Raw genomic sequence first — 26,193 nt, 5'->3', positions numbered from 1 at the left:
CATAGGGTCACAAAAGAGTTGGATATGACTTAGCAACTAAACAACAAAAACAATCATGCCTTACAAGATTGATAAAAGAATTAAAGTGAAGATTCTGAAAGAAGTGTATAGTCTACTTAAACATCTGAAAAATATGAGAGTGTTTGCTCCATAGTGATTAAGATCCTGGGTTGTATTTAAAAGTTCTAATGTGCAGTCAGACACCTGAGTTCATTTGCTAACTCATAATATTTACCATCCAGGCAGCTGATTTGGCCATCCATCATTTGCTAAATTTTTTTTCATGTATTTTTTAAACTGAATTCATATGTAATTTATTATATATCTATGCTGTGTTGTCTCCCAAGTCATGTATATACTGTATGATTTTATATTTTGCTCATTATCTCTTATCAGAGCCCTTTGCACATAGCAATTCAACAGATATTAATATAATCTACATTTATTTGGTGAGTATCACATATTTGCTGTATGGAAAGTACCTTAAGTAAGAAAAGGAAGAATGAAAAGTTGTGCACATAATAATTGCCATCATCATACATGTGAATGTTCTGATCTGCTACATTTTTCAAATCACTTAAACCAAGATAAACTGCAGAAATGAAACCCCAGCAGGGACAATTAAACAATATTTGGAATGAAATCATTTGGCCTAATTTTCATAACCACAGATTTCAAGGAATACCACCATCCATGCCAGGTGTGCCAGACAATCCCATTGTCTGTTTTAGCGGTGTAGGGACCCTTGTGGTATAAACCATTCAGGTTTGCAGAGTGACACCTAGTGGGAGGAAAAATAAACACAAAGCAATCAGACTAGAAAAATATCCTTTGAAACCCTTATTTTGTGAGCAAATGGCCGAAAACATTTTAACTATGAATTCGGCCATTTTTTTCTTTTTCTTTTTTTGGCTATCCCTTGTGGCTTATGGGGTTTTAATTCCCCAACCAGGGACTGAACCCACGCCCTTGGGAGTGATTGCACAGAGTCCTAACCACTGGACCACCAGGGAGTTCCCTGTGCCATTTTCGGATAAGAGAATATTTAGCAGTTTCCAAAAGCCAAGAGATTTCTACAACGTGAGTTTTTTAAACTGGTGGGTTTTAGTACCATAACAACTCTCAGGATAAAACCCAGGCCACTTATATTCATTTATTTATATTTGGCTGCACCTGATCTTAGTTGCAATATGCAGAATCTTTAATTTTCATTGCAGCAATGCAAACTCTTAGTTGCAGCATGTGGGATCTAGTTCCCTGACCAGAGACCGAACCCAGGGCCCCCTGCATTGGGAGCACGAAGTTTTAGCCTCTGGACCACCAGGGAAGTCCCACTTATATTGTTAAAAAAAAAGTAGCTCTGTTCTTAATAGACTTAAAATGAGAAAGAAAGGAAGGAAATGAGAGAGGGGGAGAGAGAGGGAGGGAGGCAGGAAGGAAGGAAGAAAGAAAAACAAGCAAACAAAAGCATGACCTGGTAAGCCTGAGCCTTAGCAGGAGTGGTATGGGTGTGGTGTGCTGCTCCATTTGCCAGCTTCCATGTATAATTTACACTTAAAATGTTCATCCATCTGCTGCCAAGACTTTGCTTTCATAATTCCAATTCCCTTCCTCCCTCTCGAGTTACCAGTATATCAATTATTTTAACCTCAAAGGGGTAAAGAAACAAAACCAAAACCATGATTTAAAGTTTTCCAGTCATCAACTAATGATCATCTGCCTTAATTGCTGAGTTTATTATTTTTACCTATATTGTTCCAACTGAGATACACTGGTTAGGTTATCATGAATTTTAAAATGTCCCCCTTCCTCTTTGGGATCTGTAAATTTTGCTCCTAATATGGCTAAACGAAGAGTAGGCGATAATTTTCTGGGTACTGTTATTAAATTAGTTACTATATATTTCTTTATTGCTACAACCAATGAAAAGATTTCAGACACTGGGACATAGAGCAACATTCAAAAGAATACTTCTGAAAATCTATGGAAAGTGCCTGAATTACTGAATCAAAGTAAGCATATAATTTACCCATCATTGTTGAGTGGTTGACCTGCCTCACTTACCAGCCCTCCTAATTCTTTCCTGCTAACTGTCCCCACAGTCCTCCTAATTTAAATTGATGTAACTAATCAAAACCATGTATGCTAAATCTGCAAGTGTTAAGAGCCTTTTATGCTTTTAAAACTGCATGGAAATAATGGCAAAAGAGAAAATATTCTATATTGAGCCTCCCAAATACATATTTTGACATATTCTATCTTCCTTCCTAGAGATATCCACTACATATATTAATATGTTTCTATTTAGTCTGTGACTTGAATCCTGTTAAAAGCTGACTCTGGTCAACATAGCAAACCTTAGCAATTCTAAGACCACTTTTCCCAGCATCTTTCAGGTTCCAGAACAGCCTGAACTTGAGGCTAGGTTGGGAGATGGTTGGGGCTCCCTTGGTGAGGAAGTAGCCTTGTGCACACACATGAGATGCTACACTGGTAAAGAAGAGAAGACATCGACACTCAGTGATTGGTTTGCTATGATGAGAAGGAATGCCTAATAGGTGGGCAAAACTTAGAAATGCCAAGATTTTATGTAAATTGGAAGAACTATGGGACAGTAAAAAAATAAGGACAAAACAAGAATAAAGAGGAAGAGGATGATGGAGTTAAACCACAGCAGAAGCAGGCATGGAGGAAGTAGCACTGAACTGTTGGAAAAATTGACTTTCTCTTCAGCTTTTCTGACTTTATACCTGCACAATCGCCTCTGACTCCAAGGATAATGGAGTTTCCTTGGGTGGCTCTAGCAGCTGAATTGCCTTTCTTTGTCTTCCCTGAACTCCTATCTTTAAAGTCAAGTCAATCATTTATTATTCCACGTCGAACTGTGTGCCACTTATCATTTAATTGGGTAGGTACTTGGTTTTGATCTCCTGCTAATATTAACCAAAGTTGTTATTTCCATGTATTGAATTCTGCTATATTAAGGGGTGCTTGAGACTTTGTGAATTATAGACAAGTTTTATATAATGTTGATAATTCCTACATAATGCTAACTTAAAAAGGGGACGAAAAAGGAGAATAAAGAGAAGGTGATAAATATGGTTTTAAAGAGAACAAGAAAACCACAAGGGAAAAAGATCATCACCACCTTCGATTTGTTAAGTAGGAAAGATAACTTTGGTTTTCTTTCCCCTCTCACTGCTGTGTATGTTCCACTTCCTTTACAAATGACCAAAATTTAAAGGGACTCAGACTTTGAAAAAAGCAAAATCCAGATAAAATAGTGTTTATACAACTACTTAGATTCAACTTGATATTCCACACTATATACAGCTAACTGTACCTCCATAGAATGTATGACTCTAAAATCAGCACATTGTAATAACTAAAGATGTTCATAAGGAGGATTCTCATGATTTTATGGAAAATAGACCTATGTCTGGTATACCTCCACTTAATAAAACAGAGGATTCTTTATGTCTTAAAAAGTATTTATGTAATGAAAAAAAAATTAAAATTTGGATTGTGGAATTTAAATGATTAGTCCTCAGTTACATGGAAAACTCAGCACTCCAGACATACTCACAAAGGATTCTGTAATGGAATGTTTAAGTGTCCAGCTATTTTGAGGTGACCCCTGTCTTCTAAAGACAAAAGGAGATGTTCACAGGCCATGTACTAAAGGCATGTGACACAGGCCATGTCACAGCCCATGGACAGCCTAACAGTTGAGCACAACTGCTGTGCAGACACAGTAGGCTTGCTGCTGCTGATGCTAAGTCATTGAGTATCAGGTTATTTTTAAGGAAGACTGAATTTTTCCATTTCCGCCTTAACTTTGTGATGACAAAAAAGGGTACTGTTTGGAAATCATCTTGGGTGAAGAATAGTGAAAGGAATGAGGAATACCTAGCCTAAAGAAGAGAAAATGTCGAGGAGCACAGTAAATATTTTCTTACCCAGCACCCAAACAGTTATGTTGAAAAAGAATAGTTACTCTGTAACTACTGAGGGAAAAAACTGACACAGTAATAAGAAGAAAGATTTCAGGTTAATAAGAGAAAATGAAGAGAAGTTGATATAGTGGACTTCCCTGGTGGTCCAATGGTTAAAACTCTGTGCTTCCAATGCTGGGGGCCAGGGTTCAATCCCTGGTCAGGGAACTAAGATCCTACAGGCCCCACAGTGCAGCACCCCCAATATTTTTTTAATACACAAAAAAAGATTAAAAAAAGAAAAACTGATTTAGTACAATCAAAAATGGGATGAATTTGCCGACAAAGTAACATTGGAGTATTCAACCAGAAGGCGGAATTAGGTTTCAGGAATGTTAGAGGAAATTTATGCATTGAGAGGAACTTGGGTTGAATGATTTTTAAAAAGTCACAGTAAATGTAAAATAGTATTATACAGAAAATTTTACAATAACATGATAGGAGAAGGTGAAGAGCTACCTGGTTATTAGAATGTCGAAAATGCTCTATATTTGATAACTCACTCATAACTCCGTTTGCAAACCATCTTTATAAAAGCAGTAATTTGATTTTTCTCTATTTTTCTCTCTTTCAAGCTTGACTAAGGTACACAGTGAGCAAATCCTTAAAGCTACTTTATTACTGAAAGATTCTAATAAGGATGATTACTTAATAATACCAGTATAACAAAGCAGACCAACACTCCTGCATACGTTATAATTAATGCCCACCAGTCAGATATCATCAATGCCATTGCAACCGTGTTTATGAAACATCAAACCTGTTAAACCACCAGCCAGACTGATCCTCTTTCGCACAGTTCCCTTCGTAGTTGTCGTTATCTCTGTCCCATGTGCTGAATTTCATTCTTTGGTGACTGGCCCACCATTGCACTTCAGGATGAAAATTTCCAGTAAGGGAGTCTCCAGCGGTTCCAGAATATTCCCCAATATGTAAATCATAGGAATTCTAAAGAAAAAGGCGATTTCCATGATCAGTTGTTACTGTTGTGTATGTATGTTTGTGTGTTCAGTCACTCAGTAGTGTCCGACTCCTTGTGACCCCATGGACTGTAGCCCGCCCAGGGTTTCTCTATTACTACTTCAAAAACAGGCTTATTTAATAAACAAAAGATCAGGTTCTATTGCAGATTTTTGTTTCCCCTGACTTTGGGTTTTACACTGTATGTTTAACACATTAATTTGTGGTGATATTTATTTGAAAATGTTAGTACCTTTTCATCTCCAACTTTGAAGTTTTTATATTGAGCATAACGGCTATTTTTCTCAAAATCTGCAAGGTTGATTTTTAACGTGTAGTCTCCTAAGAATGGGAAAAAAAAGAAATTGTAGGTTTTTTTTTTTTTTTTAATGTATGAGATGACATTTACTTACTGAGGCTTAAAAACAGTTTGTGGCTCTATTTTACTTAGACCATTTCCTTCTACCATGAGTCAGTTTTTGAAGAATAAACAGTGACTCCATTGTATTTACAACATGTATGTTTTATTCTGTATTTTACTTGGAAAAAGTTAGGAATGTAATATTAAAGGTAGAACATTTCTACTTGATCTATCATAGATAAGAGCCAGTATAATTCACTTGGCAAAGAACAACAGTAAGCAAGTCATTTTTCAGTACGTAGATTAAAAAATGCTCAAGGCTGATGTACTGGGATGACCCTGAGGGGTGGGGTGGGGAGGGAGGTAGGAGGGGGGTTCAGGATGGGGAACACATGTACACCCATGGATGATTCATGTCAATGTACAGCCAAAAACCACTACAATATTGTAAAGTAATTAGCCTCCAATTAAAATTAATTAATTAATTAAAAAAAAAGAAATCTAACAGTGAATAGACAGAAGTTTTAAGAAGTTTAAAAGTTGACTTTTTTTCTTACTTTTGGTAAGGATGTTGATCTTCAACATTAAATAAGGACTGAAATAGTTGATACCATCAAATAATCAGCTTTTCTTCATTTGTCCCATCATTTGCAAATAACAAAGACTACTCTTTCAGAAACAGAACTATTGTCAGGAACAAAAAGTTATAAATCAAACTGACAATCAGATAATATATTTGTATTCAACCCTTCTACTTTGATCAATAAAATTTCACAATGACCAGTAAGATCAGGTTTGAATTTAGAGTCTTAGCCTCCTCCCGGTTCTAAGCTGGAACATAGCAGCAGGTCATGCAGACCTGGCCCATGGTTGGCCTGCTCTCTTGCCCCACCCAAATCTCCATCACACAGAGCAAAGGGCCTCGCCCACACTTATGGACATTCCAGACTGCACACCAAGCTCTGTTGACATCCAAAATAAAAGCTGTTTCTTCACTTCCCCTCAGCCTTAGGGGTGTACACACCAGATGTACAATTTTCCTATAGGGGGACAGATGAAGAAGAGGCATGAATAGGTCCTGGAGGCAAAGTCAAGGCTTCTTCAGTAGAGAATGCTGGACTCTATTGCCAGAGTGAGTCTAGGAGACTCTCTGACCCCACAGATTCCTTGACTCATGGAGCTCTCTAAAGTGGGATTTCAAGGAAGAGGCCACTTTAATCTGATCAATAGGTAGTAAATGTTATATGAGTTAAGACTGTGAAGTGGACAAGAGCAGAAATACAGGCTAAATCAATGCTCCTAAAAAGTACTTTGCATTATAGAAGAGGTTTAGACTTTTAGGTAATCATCTAAATATCTCTTTAGTCAATTAGTAAATAAATATTCAATTTTGGATCATTTCTAAATTAGCTTTATTACAAACAAGTCCAGCCAAAATTTATATAATGGGGATAAAGCTATTTTAAAGAGGCAACTCCTTAGCTTTCAGTTTAGTTCAGTTGCTCAGCTGTGTCCAACTCTTTGCGATCCCATGGACTGCAGCATGCCAGGCCTCCCTGTCCATCACCAACTCTTGGAGCTTGCTCAAACTCACGCCCATTGAGTTCATGATGCCATCCAACCATCTCATCCTCTGTTGTCCCCTTCTCCTCCTGCCCTCAATCTTTCCCAGCATCAGGGTATTTTCAAAGGAGTCAGCTCTTCCCATCAGGTGGCCAAAGTATGGGAGCTTCAGCTTCAACATCAGTCCTTCCAATGAATATTCAGGACTGATCTCCTTTAGGATTGATTGGTTGGATCTCCTTGCTGTCCAAGGGACTCTCAAGAGTCTTCTCCAACACCACAGTTCAAAAGCATCAATTCTTCTGCGCTCAGCTTTATTTATAGTCTAACTCTCACAACCATACATGACTACTGGAAAAAACCATAGCCTTAACAAGATGGACCTCTGTTGGCAAAGTAATGTCTCTGCTTTTTAATATGCTGTCTAGGTTGGTCATAACTTTCCTTCCAAGAAGTAAGTGTCTTTTAATTTCATGGCTGCAATCACCATCTACAGGGATTTTGGAGCCCCCCAAAATAAAGTCTGACACTGTTTCCACTGTTTCCCCATCTATTTCCCATGAAGTGATGGGACCAGATGCCATGATCTTAATTTTCTGAATGTTGAGTTTTAAGCCAACTTTTTCACTCTCCTCTTTCACTTTCATCAAGAGGCTCTTTAGTTCCTTTTCACTTTCTGCCATAAGGGTGGTGTCATTTGCATATCTGAGGTTACTGATATTTCTCCCAGCAATCTTGATTCCAGCTTGTGCTTCATCCAGCCCAGAATTTTGTATGATGTACTCTGCATATAAGTTAAATAAGCAGGGTGACAATATACAGCCTTGATGGACTCCTTTTCCTATTTGGAACAAGTCTGTTGTTCAATGTCCAATTCTAATTGTTGCTTCCTGACCTGCATACAGGTTTCTCAAGAGGCAGGTCAGGTGGCCTGGTATTCCCATCACTTGAAGAATTTTCCACAATTTATTGTGATCCACACAAAGGCTTTGGCATAGTCAATAAAGCAGAAATAGATGTTTTTCTGAAACTCTCTTGCTTTTTTGATGATCCAGCGGATGTTGGCAATTTGATCTCTTGTTCCTCTGCCTTTTCTAAAACCAGCTTGAACATCTGGAAGTTCACAGTTCATGTATTGTTGAAGCCTGGCTTGGAAAATTTTGAGCATTACTTTACTAGCGGGTGAGATGAGTGCAAATGTGCAGTAGTTTGAGCATTCTTCGGCATTGCCTTTCTTTGGGATTGGAATGAAAACTGACCTTTTCCAGTCCTGTGGCCACTACTGAGTGGCCAAATTTGCTGGCATACTGAGTGCAGCACTTTCACAGCATCATCTTTTAGGATTTGAAATAGCTCAAGTGGAATTCCATCACCTCCACTGGCTTTGTTCGTAATGATGCTTCCTAAGGCCCACTCGACTTCACATTCCAGTATGTCTGGCTCTAGGTAAGTGATCACACCATGATTTTCTGGGTCATGAAGATCTTTTTTGTACAGTTCTGTGTATTCTTGCCACCTCTTCTTAACATCTTCTGCTTCTGTTAGGTCCATACCATTTCTGTCCTTTATTGAGCCCATCTTTGCATGAAATGTTCCCTTGGTATCTCTAATTTTCTTGAAGAGATCTCTAGTCTTTCCCATTCTATTGTTTTCCTCTATTTCTTTGCACCGATCACTGAGGAAAGCTTTCTTATCTCTCCTTGCTATTCTTTGGAACTCTGCATTCAAATGCGTATATCTTTTCTTTTCTCCTTTGCTTTTTGCTTCTCTTCTTTTCACAGCTATTTGTAAGGCCTCCTCAGACAGCCATTTTGCACTTTTGCATTTCTTTTTCTTGGGGATGGTTTTGATCCCTGTCTCCTTATAATGTCACGAACCTCCTTCCATAGTTCATCAGGCACTCTGACGAACTAGCTTTCGGTATTGACCATCTGATGATGTCCATGTGTAGAGTAGTCTCTTGTGTTGTTGGAAGAGTGTGTTTGCTATGACCAGTGTGTTCTCTTGGCAAAACTCTATTAGCTTTTGCCCTGCTTCATTCTGTACTCCAAGGCCAAATTTGCCTGTTATTCCAGGTGTTTCTTGACTTCCTTAGCTTTAAATGCTCTCATAATTAAGAAATGCAGGGGGACTTCTCTGGCACTCTAGTGGTTAACACTCTGCGATTTCACTGAACAGGGCATGAGTTCTATCCCTGGTCTGGGCACTAAGGTCCCCTATGCCGCATGCACAGCCACATTATTTAGGGGGAAAAAAAAAAGGAAAGAAAAGAAATGTAGCAAGAAAGTCACTCTTTTTCCTTGGGATGATGTTCCATGCAGTTGTGACACCTGGAACTGATAAATACATTTTTGCTACCATGAGAGTAGCCAGTCTGAATCACCAATGAAAATGTGAAGCAGATATGTTGTCAAAGTGCATCTGGACAAACAAATATCTAATAGTAATTTGAAAAAAAATATTTTATTTTTAAAATATTTAATTAATAATATTTGTTGTTGTTTAGTTGCTCAGTCATGTCTTACTCTTTGCCACCCCATGGACTGCAGCACACCAGGCTTCCCTGTCCTTCACTATTATTAATTAATAAGTTTTAATTCAGTATGTTTAGAAGGATCCAAGGGTTACTTCTTCAGGTTTTCATAGTTTCAATGAAAAACCAGATGCATATTAATATGTGAAAGAAACAGAAATTGGTATGATGAATATTATATATCTATCATAAAACACAAGTAGGATAAGAATTACTTTGAAATTTAAAAAACACTGATCATAAGAAGACTGTACACAGAAAGCTTTAGACTTCTAGGATTATCCATCCTCTTTAAGTTACTATTCTGTGGTGTTTCTAAGATCTCTATAATTACAATGATACTATTATGAATGTAGACACACAAATCACTTTCCTTAACTTGTTTAGAATGCATAAACCTTGCTCTTACGCTTCGTGCATTGCCAGTGTGATTTAGCATGTTTTCTTGGGCAATACAATTGCCTTTTATGAAACCTTAAGAATCAGATTTGAGTGGAATTGACTACAATCTCAGGTAGAAAGTGAGGTAAGGAAGATAAAGGATTGGAGCAAAAGAACATGGGAAAGAGAAGCTTGGAAAATATATTATTAAACTAGTGATACTTTAAACAAATGTCAAACTCTAGTTAAAGACATCCATTGCAAAAGCAGGTAGAGGGAATGATATAGACGTCTGCAGTTTACATGGAAATGTCAAAAAAGTGGATCGATGGATGGATAGATGGAAAGTTACAGGATTAAAATGTTAATGTGAAATCTAGGTGGTAGGTTGAAATGTCTTCCAGTTTTGTTGTATCTTGGAAGCTTTTCAAATTAAGATTTGGAGGGCGATGGGAACAAGAACATTTATATTCCGTGGTATGTGATTCCAAAACCAGCCATGATTCCTCAATTCTTCAGCTTTCCCTTTGCAATGGGACTCTGTTAAGTCCTTCCATTAAGCCTGTTTCCTTTCTCCTTACATCTGAGCCGCTCCTGTGACCTGCTTTCACCAACAGAAGGCAGTGTAAGTGACTGTGTGCCATTGCTGAGTCTAGGTCTCAAGGAAGTTCTGTGCTTTCATTCTCTTTCTTGGAACTCTGCTTCTGCTTCAAGAACAAGTCCAGGCTAGCCAGCTGGAAGATGACAGGCCATATGGAGTGAGGTGAACAGCCAGCCTCCCACTGATGAGGAAGTTGATCACCAGCTCATGAGTAAGCCCAGCAAGATCAGCAGAGCCCAGCCCTAATGAGCAAAACCACCCAGCTGCCCTGTATATTTGTGAGAAATAATAGAGTTGTTTTAAGTCACTAAATTCGTAAGTGGCTTGTTATACAGTATTACTGTGCCAATAGATAAGTGATACAAAATATATGTTTTGAGTCATACAAGTCATTTAAAAGAATGATTATGACAGTAGATTTCCTTCCCTGAAACAGAAAAAATATATGTGAGAAATATTCCTCCCACAACCTAGGTCTAAGCAGCCACCTTTTACAAAGGAGATTATTTCCCAAAAGGGATTATTGGCCATCTGCAAATCATAGTAGTTATTGAATTAGTTCTATTGTCTAGAATTTAGTGAAAAACAGTTGTGTTCCCTTTGTTGTATTTCCAGTGAATTTGGTATCAGGTAAACCTTACCTTGTCTGGTCAATAAGTGAAGATTTCTGTTACCCAACCAATATTCACCATTTTTTTGGACAAAATTTCCAAAACCATTTTCATAGTCACTCCAGTCTCTAAAACATGAAAGTGAAAGCTGATTTTAGCAAAATCCAAATGGACCTTTGCAGTACCCAAGGTGCACACTTCTACCCTTACTCACAATATCTTCTTGATTAGCTAATGCACTTTATTTATTTAGAAAGAATGAAGTTCTAAAAAACACTTTGGGATATAATAAAGAGGCTTAACTTTTGTAAACCTCATATTTCCTACTCCAAATAAATCCTTATGTCATAATTGGCACACCTGTTAAAGTTTTCACTGCCATCAGATCGTCTCTGAATTACAGTCCATCCTCCTCCATCAGACATGTCACAATAAACAGAGAATTCTGCTGGGCTCTGGAGAGGTTTGATTTTGTAAAATCCACTCTGCTTGTACCCGTCATTGAAAATCTCTGAACAATCTGTTTGGAAAACAAAGTAATGTAATATTTGTCATGTGTCTTTTTTTTTTTTAAAGGGAGCCTCTGAATCAGATTACTCAATACTAATGGAGACAGATAATCACATGATGCAGATAATCAGCTGTTTAAAACTGTATCTTGTACATCTTCCAGTGGCTACTAGGATGTTCTTTTCCTCCTAGATGATGTAATTATCATCTGACTTCTTCATATGATCATGGAAAAAAATAAAATGGTGAAATAGGTATATGGTTTCTCATTTCTGATTTTTTAGAAGAGTCTGAATTATGTTTTAGTTAATTACAGTATATTTAAGTGAAAGTTATATCTTTATCAGACAGGACAGAGGAACCTTTTTCTCTCATGGCACTAAAATGAAAGTAGAAATACATAACATCAAACAAATAATTTAAAATGGATTATCTTGATTTATAGCATTATAAATTATTCTGAACATCTGGAAATGAACTCAAAATAGTAATCTTGTTAGATTCTTATAACCTCCCAGTCTCACCAGAGTTTTTACTCACCCACTGAAATTTCTAAGAGTCCATGCATTCTTAGATGTTTTGATAAAAACTGCAAGTTTCTATTATTTCGTCCCTGTAGTCTTCTCTGCGCTGGTATTTCTTTGACCACTGAAGCTACCAATTTGTCACCAAAAAGTAATATCTGTTTCTTAAATCACGTGAGGGTGGGATAAATAAACAACCATTGGTCTCATCTAGGCTGATCTGTGCTGAATTAGAGAACATGGTTGATATGTGTGTCCTAGGTCACTTCAGTCATGCCCAACTCTGTGGAATCCTATGGACTGTTGCCCACCAGGCTCCCCTGTCCATGGGATTCTTCAGGCAAGAAATTGGAGTGGGTTGCCATGCCCTCTTCCAGGGGATCTTCCCAACCCAGGGATCAAACTGGAATGTGCATTGCAGATGGATTGTTTACCACAACCCTCCTGCATTGCAGGTGGATTCTTAACCACTGAGCCACTGCGGAAGCCCATTCAGCAGATATGAACTCGCTATTGTTTAGATGCCCAGGCAGCTATGTTTTAGGGTAGTTGAATTAATGGCCACTGTAAAGAGGTAGTTTCAAGGATACCCAATAACAGACTTTTGAATAAAAATACTATAATTTAACATCACTAACTTTCAAATTTTAACCTTATCATTTTGTTCATTTCCTCCTTTTTAAAAAAAATTTTCTACAATTCTGTAACTATAAATGGTGACAGATGTTAACCGGACTTAGGGTAGTGATCATTTCACAATATATACAAACATCATATCATTATATTATATACCAGAAACTAATATAATGTTTTATGTTCAATTGTACCTAATAAAAAATTTCTTGCCCTGATTGACAATTCCATTCTTTTAGCATATTAAGTTCTTTCTTTGTTTTCATTGTTCTGATGCCAAATTGTCTATAATTTTGTTACAAATAAAATATATCCCACATTAAATAGATTGAACAGGCAATAGGAATCAGAGGAGAAATAAAAATAAAGAACCTTAGTCACTTTCTAAAACCATCATCGAGACCCATCATATACTACTGCTTTGGTGACATGTCCATTTTTCTAATGAGTTAGGCCTTAATCATGTATCTATCTTTGAGATTCAGAAGCCCATGTGTTCTTTCCACATCCTGGATTATTTTTTTTAAATCCTGTTTTGCAGTTAAACAAGAAGAAAAACAATGTGAAAATGATTATCTAAAATTAGTTCAAGGTTGTTCAAAAGCTTCCATCTTGTGGTCAAGTACATTGCACAGCATTTTTCATTAAAGTAAGCAAATTTTTTTTTCCATTTACTTTTTTTTTAAATTGGAGGATAATTGCTTTACAATGTTGTGTTGGTTTCTGCTGTACAACAATGCAAATCAACCATAAGTACATATATATCCCCTCGCTCCCGAGCGTCCCTTCCACCCTGCCCCACACCCCCAGGCTGTCACAGAGCACCCTGTGCCACACAGTAGCCTCCCACTGGCTATTTTACACATGGCAGTAGGCAATGGCACCCAGTCCAGTACTCTTGCCTGGAAAATCCCATGGACTGCAGCCTACTGGGCTGCTCCGTCCATGGGGTTGCTAAGAGTCGGACAGGACTGAGCGACTTCACTTTCACTTTTGACTTTCATGCATTGGAGAAGGAAATGGCAAACCACTCCAGTGTTCTTGCTTGGAGAATCCCCAGGATGGGGGAGCCTGGTGGGCTGCCGTCTATGGGGTCGCACAGAGTCGGACACGACTGAAGTGACTTAGCAGCAGCAGCAGTGGATGTATCAATGCTTCTCTCTCAATTAGTCCCACCCTCTCTTTCCCCTGCTGTGTCCACAAGTGTCCGCCATGTTTGCATCTCTATTCCTGCCCTGCAAATAGGTTAATCAGTATCACTATTCTAGATTCCATATATATGTGTTAATATGCAATATTTATTTTTCTCTTTCTTACTTCAGTCTGTGTAAGTTCATTAGGAAAAGAGCTCTTTGCTTACATTTAACCACCTACCAAAGAGCTGAATAGTAAAGACTCACAGGTTCAGACTATTTCCCAAGCAAATATGGAAATAATTAGCTATAACATTTGCCTCTGGAAAACTCTGTGAATATGGAGTTTTCAGCCAACATTTTCTATTTGTCCTTATTTTATGCCAACTCTGAGTTTAAGTTTTTAAAAATTTTTTGATCTTCCCAGAGGAAAATGCCAAACACAACTTAAAATTCAGAGGAGTGCTCGCTTCGGCAGCACATATACTAAAATTGGAACGATACAGAGAAGATTAGCATGGCCCCTGCGCAAGGATGACACGCAAATTCGTGAAGCGTTCCATATTTTTTTGCATTTGGCATCTGTCAAAAAAAAAAAAAAAATTCAGAGGAAAGATTTCCACTGAAAAAACAAAAACAAAACCCAAGCAAAGAAAAGTACCACTAGCTCAATTTCTTACAGCAAATAGGTTAAGGAGCCTGCCTTGGGAAAATGTGACTTTTACTCTGATAGAAAATTCAAGAAATGGAGAGTTTAAAATATTAAATAGATATTTTAAACTATGATTTTCAAAATGCTTTGACTCACTCAACCACCCCAGAGAACAGGGAGAAGAGGGGTAGGGTTAGAGAGCTTGGTGTTCATGGGAGTTTAAAAAAGAATTTTTGGAGGAGCGCGGCGGCGGCGAAGGAAAAAAAAAAAAAAAAAGAATTTTTGGATACTTACATAATGTTAGAGTGAGGCCAAGGCTTCCTGCCCTCTGTTTGACAAACACTGTTAAACGGGTGAGGTGAATACTCTCTGCTCAGGCAGAAAGCAAACTGTGCTGGGAGGATAAATGTTGAAGCTTCACAAAGGGACATGCCAGCCTGCCAAATGAACTTTTCCCTCTTGTCCCAGCATGGTGACTGAGAACCAAAGGCAAAGTACCCCCACATTCTAAACTCCAAGGAAGGCCAGCCTGAGCTCAGCCACACGCCACAGAGCATGCTGGGAAATGCCAGGAATGCCATCCTCAGCCCCAGGCAACGTAAGATGACACTTAGAGGAGAGAGAGGAAGTTGCAATATTGCTGTGGGGAGGATTGGTGGGCTCTTTCCTCTGAAAGTAAAGGAGAGAAGATATAATAATGTAGGTAGAGAGCTGGCATTCACTGAGCTAAATGAAAAATGCTTTTGTAAGCATTTCATTAGATCTATTAACTTATTTGATCTTTACACCAAAGAAACAGGTATCCTTATCACTCCCATTTTATAGATGAGGAATAAGAGGCACAAAGAGGTCAAGTAATTTGCTCAAAGGCCACTTCTAGCAACATGGGCAACTGGACTTTGAACCCAGGCTTTGGTCTCTACTTTAAACACCACACATAGTGCCTTTTGAGATAGTATCTCATAAATACTAGGGGCTCCTGCACAAGGGGACATGGTTAAACTAGTGGTCGTGTTGGTTGAACAGATGATGCTAAAAGGCAGTTGTGATTGTCAACAATTAGTGTGAATTTGGTAATCTTTTAATAAAGGCACATAATCCAATCATACCCAAAAGCTTAAAAAATACATTTAACTATATGTTTTATAAAAATCATGTGATTTGTGCATTGTTTTTAAAAGCTGCCAGGTTGTATGTAATTAGGTGTTTTTTACTATGAGATGAATTCGGATTCAGAAAATAATTGATTTAGTAATAATACAGTAACTTATAAATAAGAAAAAAGAAATTTATTTCTATGGATCACATACATAAATATTTAACCGTTTTTTAAATTTAAGGAGACCAAAAACATACCCTTTGGTGTGAGCAAATTTTTATATATTTTATACATTATATATTATGCTAAATATATTAAGTATTTTCTTAGAATTTATGTGTTATTATGTATTTTGTTTATTGAGTGGATTTTTTTTTTTTTGCTCTTGATAGATTCTCCAGTAGTTTTCCTGTATGCTGAAAAATAAAGTAAAATTGAACTGGATTTATATTTCATAGTTTATTCCTCCTTCTCTTCCTTCATGCTTACAACATCTGTGAAGAATATTAAATACAGATCTACTGACTTCTGGAATTTTTTTAGCTGTTATACCCCAAATAGTCGCATAGGATGTCTATTATCTATCTTAGGGGCTTCCCTCATAGCTCAGTTGGTAAAGAATCTGCCTGCAATGTGGGAGACCTGGGTTCGATCCCTGGGTTGGGAAGATCCCCTGGAGAAGGGAAAGGCTACCTACTCCAGTATTCTGGCCTGGAGAATTCCATGAAGAGTTGGACACGACTGAGCAACTTTCACTTTTTATTCTCTATATTATCATTAAATGTGCCATAATTTTATTTTTATTAAAAAATCTTTATTATTATTATTTTTAATAAACTTTGGCTTAAAATTTTTTTTTTGGCCAGGCTGCACAGCATGTGGGATTTTATTTCCCCAACCAGGGATGGGACCCATGCCCCTTGCATTGGAAGGGTGGAGTCTTAACCACTGGACCACCAGGGAAGTCCCAATGTTAAGTTATTGAAACATTTAAGAAAATTAGATTAGGTAAATGAACTATACCCCAATAAAAAATTAATTAAGGAAGAAGAAATAAAAATAAATTCTGACCTGCATATTGCCTCTTGCCTCCAAGGTCAATGACACTATTCTCCTCTCCTTTATCAAGGAGTTGGACTTCCTGCTCATGCAAAAGCTGTGAGATCTTGACTTGTTGCTGCTTGACCCGGGTCTCCAGCAGGTACACTTGGGCTCTGAGCCGCGTCTGCTCCTGGAGGCAGTTCTCCAGAGCCTGCAAAGTAATGTGCATCTCGTCTTACAGAAAATAACCCCCTGGAATGAGATGCTAAATGTATGGTTCAATTTTGTCCCCAGTTCCCATTTCAGAATAGTATTCTAACCAGGAAGTGTTTAGAGGTTCTAAAACCATGTATTTGAAGAAAAAGAAATCATGGCTTACCAGAATAAGAAAGTTTTGAATTAAAAAATGCTATAATCTGAATGACCATGCTAAGAGCTTTAAGAGTCGCTGCTTCATTTGATCCTCATAACAATTCCATGAGGTAGGAATGAGCGCATCTTTGAGTAAACTTGCTCAAAAATTCTCAGCAGGCAAGGAGTCCAGATTCACATCCAGTTCAAGGTCCCTGCTCTCAATCTCAGTGTCTTCTCCTGAGTGCTTTCTTAACAGGAAAGTGCTTTATGGATGACTAGTGTTGCACTTTCTAAAATAAATGAGGCTTTTGAATGATCTTTTGGTATTAACATATTTAAAAATATATTTGAATGCTTATAATCTGATGACACATGGCCATCTTCATAAAGGATGCTACTTCAGTTTCTCGTATCCCTGAGGATCCTACCCATTTACCTGTTGCTGGAAAGACGACTGAAGTCACTTTAACTTTATGTATGGTGCTTTTCCCTCAATGACTTCAAAAAAGGGATGGAGAAGCCTGAGTTTTTCAGTTGAACCCGCTACTTTCTCTAACAAAGGCAAATAACTCAAGAATGCTGCACATGAACGAGTTTATCAGTTCCTTTCTAAAGTGGCATCTGAGCAGATTACTCCAGAAATAAAGTGAATGTGGTGAGTTGGGAAGGGGAGTTGCAGAGGTGGATCTCCTGGAAAGAGCTACTGAGACCAAGAAGCTGTAATAAAGGCTCTTAAGTATTCAACACTAGAAGAGTTACTTGGGGACCATGAGAAAAAAGGATGAAACACAAATTTTTGCCACTTTCCCATTTTTACTTTGACATCTGTTTGCAGTTCATGTCAGGATCTCCTGTGATAAATGCAAATGTTTGCTGAGAAGTTACAATTTTTAACATGTAAGTGCTTTACACTACTTTTATATTATTTCCTTTTATGGGCATTTAGTTAGAGTCAGATATATTTCTCAATTTATATTCACATAACTTCCTGTTCCTATCTTTATCTGCTACCTTATTTATATATATTCCTTCCATAATCCTCCAGGGGATCTTCCCAACCCAGGGATCAACCCAACCCAGATGTCCTGCTTTGCAGGCAGATTCTTTATCAGCTGAGCTACCAGGGAAGCACCTTATATACATTTCTTCCACAAATAGGAGGACCTACTGTGTTCTGGGCACTCTGTTAGGCAGTTTGAACAGTAGATATCCTATTTGGGAAAAAGAAAGAGGTATGTTTTTTCACCATGAAGGACTATAATGTAAAAACAGAAATTCAACCTCAAAACAGAAAGTCTTACAGCAAGTGAGTGAGAATGATGATAGGCCCCCTCTCTCCCATCTCCAGGCCCAAACCACCGACTCTCTCCTGGCTGTGTCTCTAGGACTACTTCTCTCTTAAAAATTTTCATTTCTTTCTTTATTTATGGCTGTGCTAGGTCTTTGTCGGTTGGTGAGTGCAGGCTTTCTTTAGTCGTGGCAAGCAGGGGCTACTCTCTAGTTGTGGTGTGAAGGCTTCTCACTGCGGCTTCTCTTGTTGCAGAGCACCGGCCCTAGAGCATGCAGCTTTCAGCTGCGGCGATTCCGGGGCTCTAGAGCACAGGCTCAGTAACTGGCACACGGGCTTAGTTGCTCCCCAGCATGTGGTATCTTCCTGGATTAGGGATCGAAATCATGTCTCCTGTTTTGGCAGGCAGATTCCCGACCACTGGACCACCAAAAAAGTTCATCTCTAGGACTATTTCATATTTTTGTAACTTTCACCTCACCACTCTTTGATTCATTCTCTCTGAACCAATTATTTACTTAGCCCCCTGAGTCATACCTATCTAAAAAATGAACAGCAAAGTCATTTTATGGCATCTGGAATTCTGCCTTGCTTTCTAACAGTGGGAGCTTGGTTGTGATACTGTTAAATACAGTGAACTATAAAAATTTAAAGTGACTAAAGGATTACAGGGCAAGAATGTTCAATTTTTATATGACTATATATACAGTGTTAGTAAACTTGTTTAAAACTTAGTGGGGGAGCTTCCCTGAGTACAGTGGCTGGGATCTCACCTTCCAGTGCAGGGATTGCAGGTTTGATCCCTGGTCAGGAAGCTAAGATCCTACATGCCTGGTGGCCAAAAAAGCCAAAACATAAAACAGAAGTAATATTGTAACAAATTCAATAAAGACTTTAAAAATGGCCCACATCAAAGAAAAAAAAAAGTTAGGGGTTTTCTTTCTCTTACAGCTTTGAGTAAATGAGTGTTTTATTATTTTTATTCATGGAGGGAGGCATAAATTCATTGCAATTACTTTCAAATAATCTGTTTAGTTTACATGGACAGTGTCCAATATTACAAAGCTCAAGGTAAATCTGAAAGAACTTTTAAATTCTTATTATCATGTAACCACCCAAATAACCTCAGCAAATCAAAAAGACTTAGTGTGAATACTGATTTTTACTCTAAAAAAAATTTTTTTTTTGTTTTGTTTTTTGAATTCTTTTTTTTTTTTTTAAATTAGTTGGAGGCTAATTACTTCACAACATTTCAGTGGTAAAAAATTTTTTAAAGCACTTAATAAGTGCCTATTATGTGGCAGGTGCTTCCACAAATCTTTTTCATTTTTCCTCCTTAGTTTTTTCAGTGACAAGTTACTATAGACTTTTTTGCAAAAGAAAATTCAGATCAAAGCAGGAATTAAAAATATAATAGTTTTTGTAATAAACTTACCCAGCTTCCCCTGCCCATTACCAGAGCAGTGGTGACAAGGATGAAACTAAACATCTTCACCATTTTTCCCACTGGAAGAACTGCAAGAACAAAAAGAATTTAACTTACTGTGAATTTTTTATGAGACCAGTGCTGGCTGGCTTGACTCAATGTGATTCAGGAGGTCAGACAGAGCTCCAGGTCGAGTCTAATCTGAGAGGTGCCAAGGAAATTCTCTTGGATTTTCCCAGGCTTCTCCCCACAGAAGGATGCTCACTGTTACCTTGTATAGAATTGAAGCAGTTTGCAAATATAGAGGCAGGACTATGGTTCTCTGGAGTGTGGAAAAGGCATAGATTCTTTAAGCACAAAGACCTGGTTCCATATTTTAGCTGGTCAGTTCCTAGTGGTGTGATCTCACATAGCTTACTATAAAATGCTCCTGATCTGTAAAATGGACATCATAATTCTTACTTTGTAGGATTGTGGCCATTTTGATATTAATTTTTCCATATACCTTGGCATATGATAAGTGCTAAATGATTACTCACTCATTTTGTACATGGAAGTCTGTTTTTATTTTGAGAAAAAGGAAGAAAAAAGTTACAACAAATTGGAGGTAATATGAATTGCTTTTCATAATGTTTTAATGTGTAGGCAGCTACTGAGATAAAATAAAACCTGAAGTTCTCTTTAAAGTTGTAGAGGAAAATTAATTTTACCACTTCTTGAGATATTTGTAAAATCAATCATGAAATCATGAGTCTTGATGAAAAATTTTGCTCATCCTCAAAATAACTTCTCTATGCCACCAGTTGTGAATTCTCATAAATTTTAGAAGCTCAGGAGCCTAGGAGGACAGAAATATCTGCATAATATTCAAAGAAATTTTATACCTATGGTTGCTGCTAAAAAAATAACTGAAATCAACTGAATTATTTATTTGTCAGCCTATTTTTATCCTTACAAAAACCTATGACCACAGGTCCTTTCCATGTATCTCTGAGTTTCTATGTAATTAAAAAGTGGGTCCTAAACTTTGTTGCCCATTGGAATCAATTGAAGAGCTTTAAAAACATTTCCATGTCCAGGAATTGAGTCAAATGTCTAAAGGTGGCAGTCAGACCTTAGAATTTCTAAAAGACTGCCAGCTTTTTCCAATGGTCAGCAAAGTTTGGGAAGCAATGATTTAGGGATTTAAGAGACACATTTTTTTTCAGTCTATTTTAACAAAATAGGTAGTTCTCAATCCTTGTGGGGCCATACAAAACAACAACAAAAAACAGCTACAATATGAGAGGGGCATTACTTAAATTCAGGGGCAAATAGCATGCATAAGCATCTTGGGAAGCATTCTATATATAATGTAAATTTTTGGAAAATGTGAAATTTTCACATTACAGAGAGTAATAAAGAGTCTCCTAGATAAACCATAAAATTTTACTTAACACAATTTTACTTCTGGCTGATGTATATTTTTATTACATACCTAGAATTGTGTTATGCGTTTTATTTTATTTATATTTGACCCAAGGACTTTTTTTCTTCTAATTTTATTTATTTTTTAACACCAAAAACATTTTGCATTGGGGTAAAACCAGTTAACAGTGTTGTGACAGTTTCAGATGAACAGTGAGGGGACTCAGCCACACATATATGTGTATCCATTCTCCCATAAACTCCCCTCCTATTCAGGCTGGCACACAACATTGAGCAGAGTTCCATGTGCTATACAGTAGGTTTTTGTTGGTTATCCATTTTCAATATTGGGCTGTGCATTTTCTAAGCATCTTATTTCATCCTCAAATAATTCTCTAAGGCAAGTACTATTATCCTCATCCTACAAATGGATAGATCAGAGATGTCAAGTCACTGAATACCTAATGTTCCTTCACGAAGCACAGGACCTAGGAATGGATAAGTCATAGTCGTGTTTAGAAGTGAGGGTGATCTTCACTGGAGAAGGTCAAGGAGCAGGGCCTCTATACCTCTGTGCATCTTGCATCCCTTTGTGTAACAGGCATATACATATATAGAAAGGAAGACAATGCAGAATACAGGTTCAGGGTCATGGGCCCTTCAGGTAGGAAGCCTTCAGCTCCTGTGAAGGAACATTAGGTCAGCCTGGGAGGACAGGAGACAGCTGCACTAAACAGAAGCAGTCCTAGGGATGATGGGGCCAGCAAGCGCTAACTGGTCATCAGCGAGCTGCTCGGCACTGGGTCACATGCTGTGGGAAGATAAACTATAGCTGCCTCATCAACGCAATATTTGGGGGAAGAAATTAAAATAAATATTAAAATGGAAAGAAAGACAACAGAAATTTAGTATACATGAAACCATATGTAGTTAAACATAAAAACTAGATTTTTCCAGATGAACTCTCAAGACAAAATTAATTACTTCCTCCACTGTGATCTCATACTATGTTTACAGACCAATAAAGCATTCATTCACTTAGGGAACAGTGTGCGCTTGCGTGCTATGGTCCAGGCACTATGCCAGGTGGTGGAATTATCATCTGGTTGGCTTTTCACATGTCTCTCTCCAACTGCTTCCCTTTGTCCATGATATTTTGTTTAGGATAGGGTTTTTGAAGGCAAAGGCCACATCTTGATAACTGTTGTATCCTAGCATCTAACTGAAATTGTGGTGACTCCAATATAAGTTTAGAGTTTCCCAAGAGGGAAAACCTTTCTCAGAGGGGAAAAATGTGATTTCCTTGGCATAAAACTGGTCTGTTCGCAGTGACATACTTCCTCCCCTGTGCTTATCCTTGTCAGGGGGAAAACAACGAGCTAAGTATATTTTTGAAAATACGTGTTAAGGAGGAGTTAGGGACTTTGGGTTGGATTGAACACATAAGTTTTTTTTCTTTCTCACAAAACCCCAGTAGGAAAGGAGTAAAGAAAAATGGAAAAGACAGGGACTGACAAGGTGGAGGAGAAAGAGAGAGGAGAAAACACTTTGCATGCAACGTCAACAACAGGACAAAAAGCACATGGCAGAATTCACAAAGCTGCCAAAAAAGAATTATTTTAAGAAGAGATATTTGGATTCATAAAATCCCCAAAGGAAAAAAAATGGAAAACTTAATACCTAAAATATTAAAAATTTGGCTCTTAATGGGCAGCTCAGCTGGTAAAGAATTCACCTGCAATGTGGGAGGCCTGGGTTCGATCCCTGGATTGGGAAGATTCCCTGGAGAAGGGAAAGGCTACCCACTCCTGTATTCTGGCCTGGAGAATTTGATGGACTGTATCTCAATGCGGTCACAAAGAGTCAGACACAACTGAGCGACTTGCACTTCACCAATGGGGCTAAAGCCATTATCATGATAAATTATTAGTTTGACTCTTATTTTCAGTTGGTAATAAACATATTTCTTGAGTAAAATTACAACAATTATACTGCTATTTTTTTAAAATCTCATTTGTACTCTCATGGTCATTTACTATTTAATTTTAAAACTTAACATGAAGCTTAAGTAGCAAAAAGTAAAACCAAACCAAACCAAAAAAACCCTCCATATAATGGAGGTTTCTTAACGTGTAATAGTCTTCTACACATAATCATACAAAAAAAAAAAAAAAACAGAAGCAAGAATAATTGTTTTATTATAAGCAAGCAAAAGAAAATAAAGACAAAAAATAGAAAATGTTCTTTTAGAACACATAAAAGAGATTTTAGAAGTAAAAGGTATTATCCCATGAGGCTAGAACACACGGTCAAAATATAATTACAGGAAGTGAGATCATCCGGTCAAATGTCATCAACATTTGAGGAAACAAGGCTCAGAGAGGGGAAATAATTTGCCTAAAGAAATAAAACAGACTTTTACTAAGGAGATTCACATTAACTTGGAAGCTTAGTATAAAAATGTACTACCATTTGTGAATGTGAGTCACACTGTTTTTCTGACTGAAAAGAGATAATATAGTGAATGGATTATTGATTGGGGTTTCTCCTTTTTCTTTCCAGTAGGAAAAGTAATCTCATTTTTCTTATATAATGGCAACCAGATCTTCATTACTTTAATTCACTTCCAGCAGTTATCAGATACAATATTCAGGAGTCAGGAACTAAGTTATGAAAACTTTGGCATCCTCACTTTGTTTTAATATTATCTGTTGAAATTATTATATTTTTGTTTGGTTCATCAAATTCCCTTATATATTTGTGGGATCAAGTATTTTATTTCAGAAGTGAATAAATCAGGTTAAAAAGAGAGCTTTAAAAATTGTTATTTTTTTCCAAACAATTGAAGTATAGTTAGAAAGCAGCCTAAATGTCCATGGACAGATGAATGAATGAAGGAGATGCAGTGTGTGTGTATATATAACGGAATATTACTCAGCCATAAAATAAATGAAATAATGCAATTTGCAGCAACACAGATAAACCTGGAGATTATCACATTAAGTTGAAGTGAAGTCAGACAGAGAGAAACATATGATATTCCTTATTTGTGGAATCTAAAAAAAAATGACACAAATGAATTTATTTACCAAACAGAAACAGACTCACAGACATAGAACACTTATGGTTACCAAAGGGGAAAGGGGCAGGGACATTAGGAGCTAGGGATTAACATATACACACTACAATATATAAAAAATAGCTCAACAAGTACCTAATATATAGCACAAGGAACTATGTTGTTGCTGTTTAGTCACCAATTTGTGTCCGACTCTGCGACCTCATGGACTGTAGCCCTCCAGGCTCCTCTGTCCATGGAATTTCCCAGGCAAGAATATTGGGAGTGGGTTGCCATTTCCTTTTCCAGGATATCTTTCAGACTCAGAGATTGAATCCATGCCTCAAGTGTCTCCTGCATTGGCAGGTGAATTCTTTATCACTGAACCACTTTTTGGAAGTCACAGGGAACCATACCACTTTGCTATACACTTGAAGGTACCATTAACTATACTTTAATAAAAAGATTATGATCTTAAATCTATATCTGAATCTGGCTCTTGTGCAAGTGAAAGTGTGTGTTAAAAGTGCTCTGGGAGATACTGGGAAATTATTTAACATATATACAGATTGCAATGTATTAGATTTTGTAGAAAATAAAGGGCCGGTGAAAAGCTTTGGCAGATTTCTCTTGGTCTCCTAAATTTCCAACTCATTGCCATTAAAATAATCAAATCTGATCTTTCCCAGAGAAAGGAGGCAGCCCCTAGCCTGGCAGATCTTTAAACAATAAGGCATTTCAAAATGCTATATATATTTCAACAGTCATTACATTACTTTGATCATCTTTAGAATAATTCCTGAGACTATCTTAAGACCTCTAAAATTCCCTAGTGCATCCATGAGTAACCCCACCCATCTTCTACAATATTGATGAAATATTTAGGTATAAGAAACTTGCTTTGAAATTCACATCTCCATCATTCATTATAATAACCATTATTGTTTTGCAAATCTGGCTTGCGGTGAAGCTATCAGATTATTCACTCCTCATTATACAATTAGTTGTATTTATTTTACAATGCTTTTGCTTTGGGCTGTCTCAAAAGTTTTAATTATTGTAAAACTGAAATAGTTTCAAACGGCGGTCCTTTGATGCACTGTATTGATATAAATTGTTCAAAGTGTTAAGTCTAATTTCTTCCCAATAAAAATTTTTAAGTTAATTAATTATAGTAAATTAAAATTAAAGGCAAAATATTAACTTTAGGGCTATAAAGTTTTATAGCTCACATGTAAGTTTTAAAAACACAATCACCAAACAAAAATACATTACTAGCATGTAAAATCTCAAAAATGGTATGTTTTAAGTGAGCTATTATGAAAGGATACTAGATAGAAGAAGTTAAAAAGAATAAAAAGTTATTGAAGGAAGCATATCTAATCAGTCGGCATTCTCAGATGGCAGTGCTCACACATATTAATGTGTCTCATATTAACGTAAAACAGTTAAATAATTACCCATTAACATAGACTTAAGAGACTCCCTTTGGGTTATTTTCCTCTAATTTTTTCCCCCTCTTTTTTCTGGTAATGGAATATAACAGTATTTTTGTTATTTATCTCAAGAATGTATACTCAATGAAAGCCTTAAAAAGTCAAGTAAGTTTGACTTCCAAAAGACAGAAATAAAGAACAACATATCTGGAGTTTTTACTTCTGAGGTAAAAATTATAACATGGTCCATTTTGTTTTCTATTTTGTATATTAAAGTTGCAAATCTTTTTATTTACATCCATCAAATTCTCATCTAGTTCATTCAAAATGTGTCAGGAATGGAAAAGAGATGTAATTCTAAATTTCTTTTCCAAGCCGCAGAAGTGGACATTTATTTAATCAACATCTTTCTCAACAGCCAACAGTTGTTTCTTGAGTTGTGTTTTAATATCGTACCTATGAAACAAACTAGCATTATTACAATTATGTCAAAGTGCAGAGAAGTTAAATACCTTGCCTAAAGTCAGAAATGAGTCAGAGACACGCTTAGGCGAGGTCCAGCCGTTCTGCCTTCCAGGCTCCTCTATCTGCATTTAGAGTTTGTAATTGCTTCTCTGCTATTTGATT

General features: G+C 37.1%; 1 protein-coding gene and 1 non-coding gene across 2 annotated transcripts; one reads left to right on the top strand and one right to left on the bottom strand.

The window, feature by feature from the left end:
* Positions 1 to 424: 424 nt before the first annotated feature.
* Positions 425 to 26,193, bottom strand: FGL1 (fibrinogen like 1). The gene is made up of 8 exons (XM_043454533.1): positions 26,079 to 26,193; positions 19,675 to 19,754; positions 16,628 to 16,808; positions 11,366 to 11,525; positions 11,036 to 11,133; positions 5,209 to 5,297; positions 4,756 to 4,943; positions 425 to 781 (listed from the first exon to the last, which is right to left on the bottom strand). The coding sequence occupies exons 2-8, from the start codon at positions 19,735 to 19,737 to the stop codon at positions 622 to 624; spliced, it is 939 nt and encodes a 312-aa protein (XP_043310468.1). The 5' UTR covers positions 19,738 to 19,754; positions 26,079 to 26,193; the 3' UTR covers positions 425 to 621.
* On the top strand, positions 14,268 to 14,374 carry LOC122432652. Its single transcript, XR_006266916.1, has one exon. It is a non-coding gene; the product is annotated as a U6 spliceosomal RNA (small nuclear RNA).

This window comes from Cervus canadensis, chromosome 31 (genome assembly GCF_019320065.1).
Source record: "Cervus canadensis isolate Bull #8, Minnesota chromosome 31, ASM1932006v1, whole genome shotgun sequence".
In the NCBI taxonomy this organism is placed as follows: Eukaryota; Metazoa; Chordata; class Mammalia; order Artiodactyla; family Cervidae; genus Cervus; species Cervus canadensis.
This window is presented reverse-complemented; position numbering and strand designations above follow the sequence as displayed.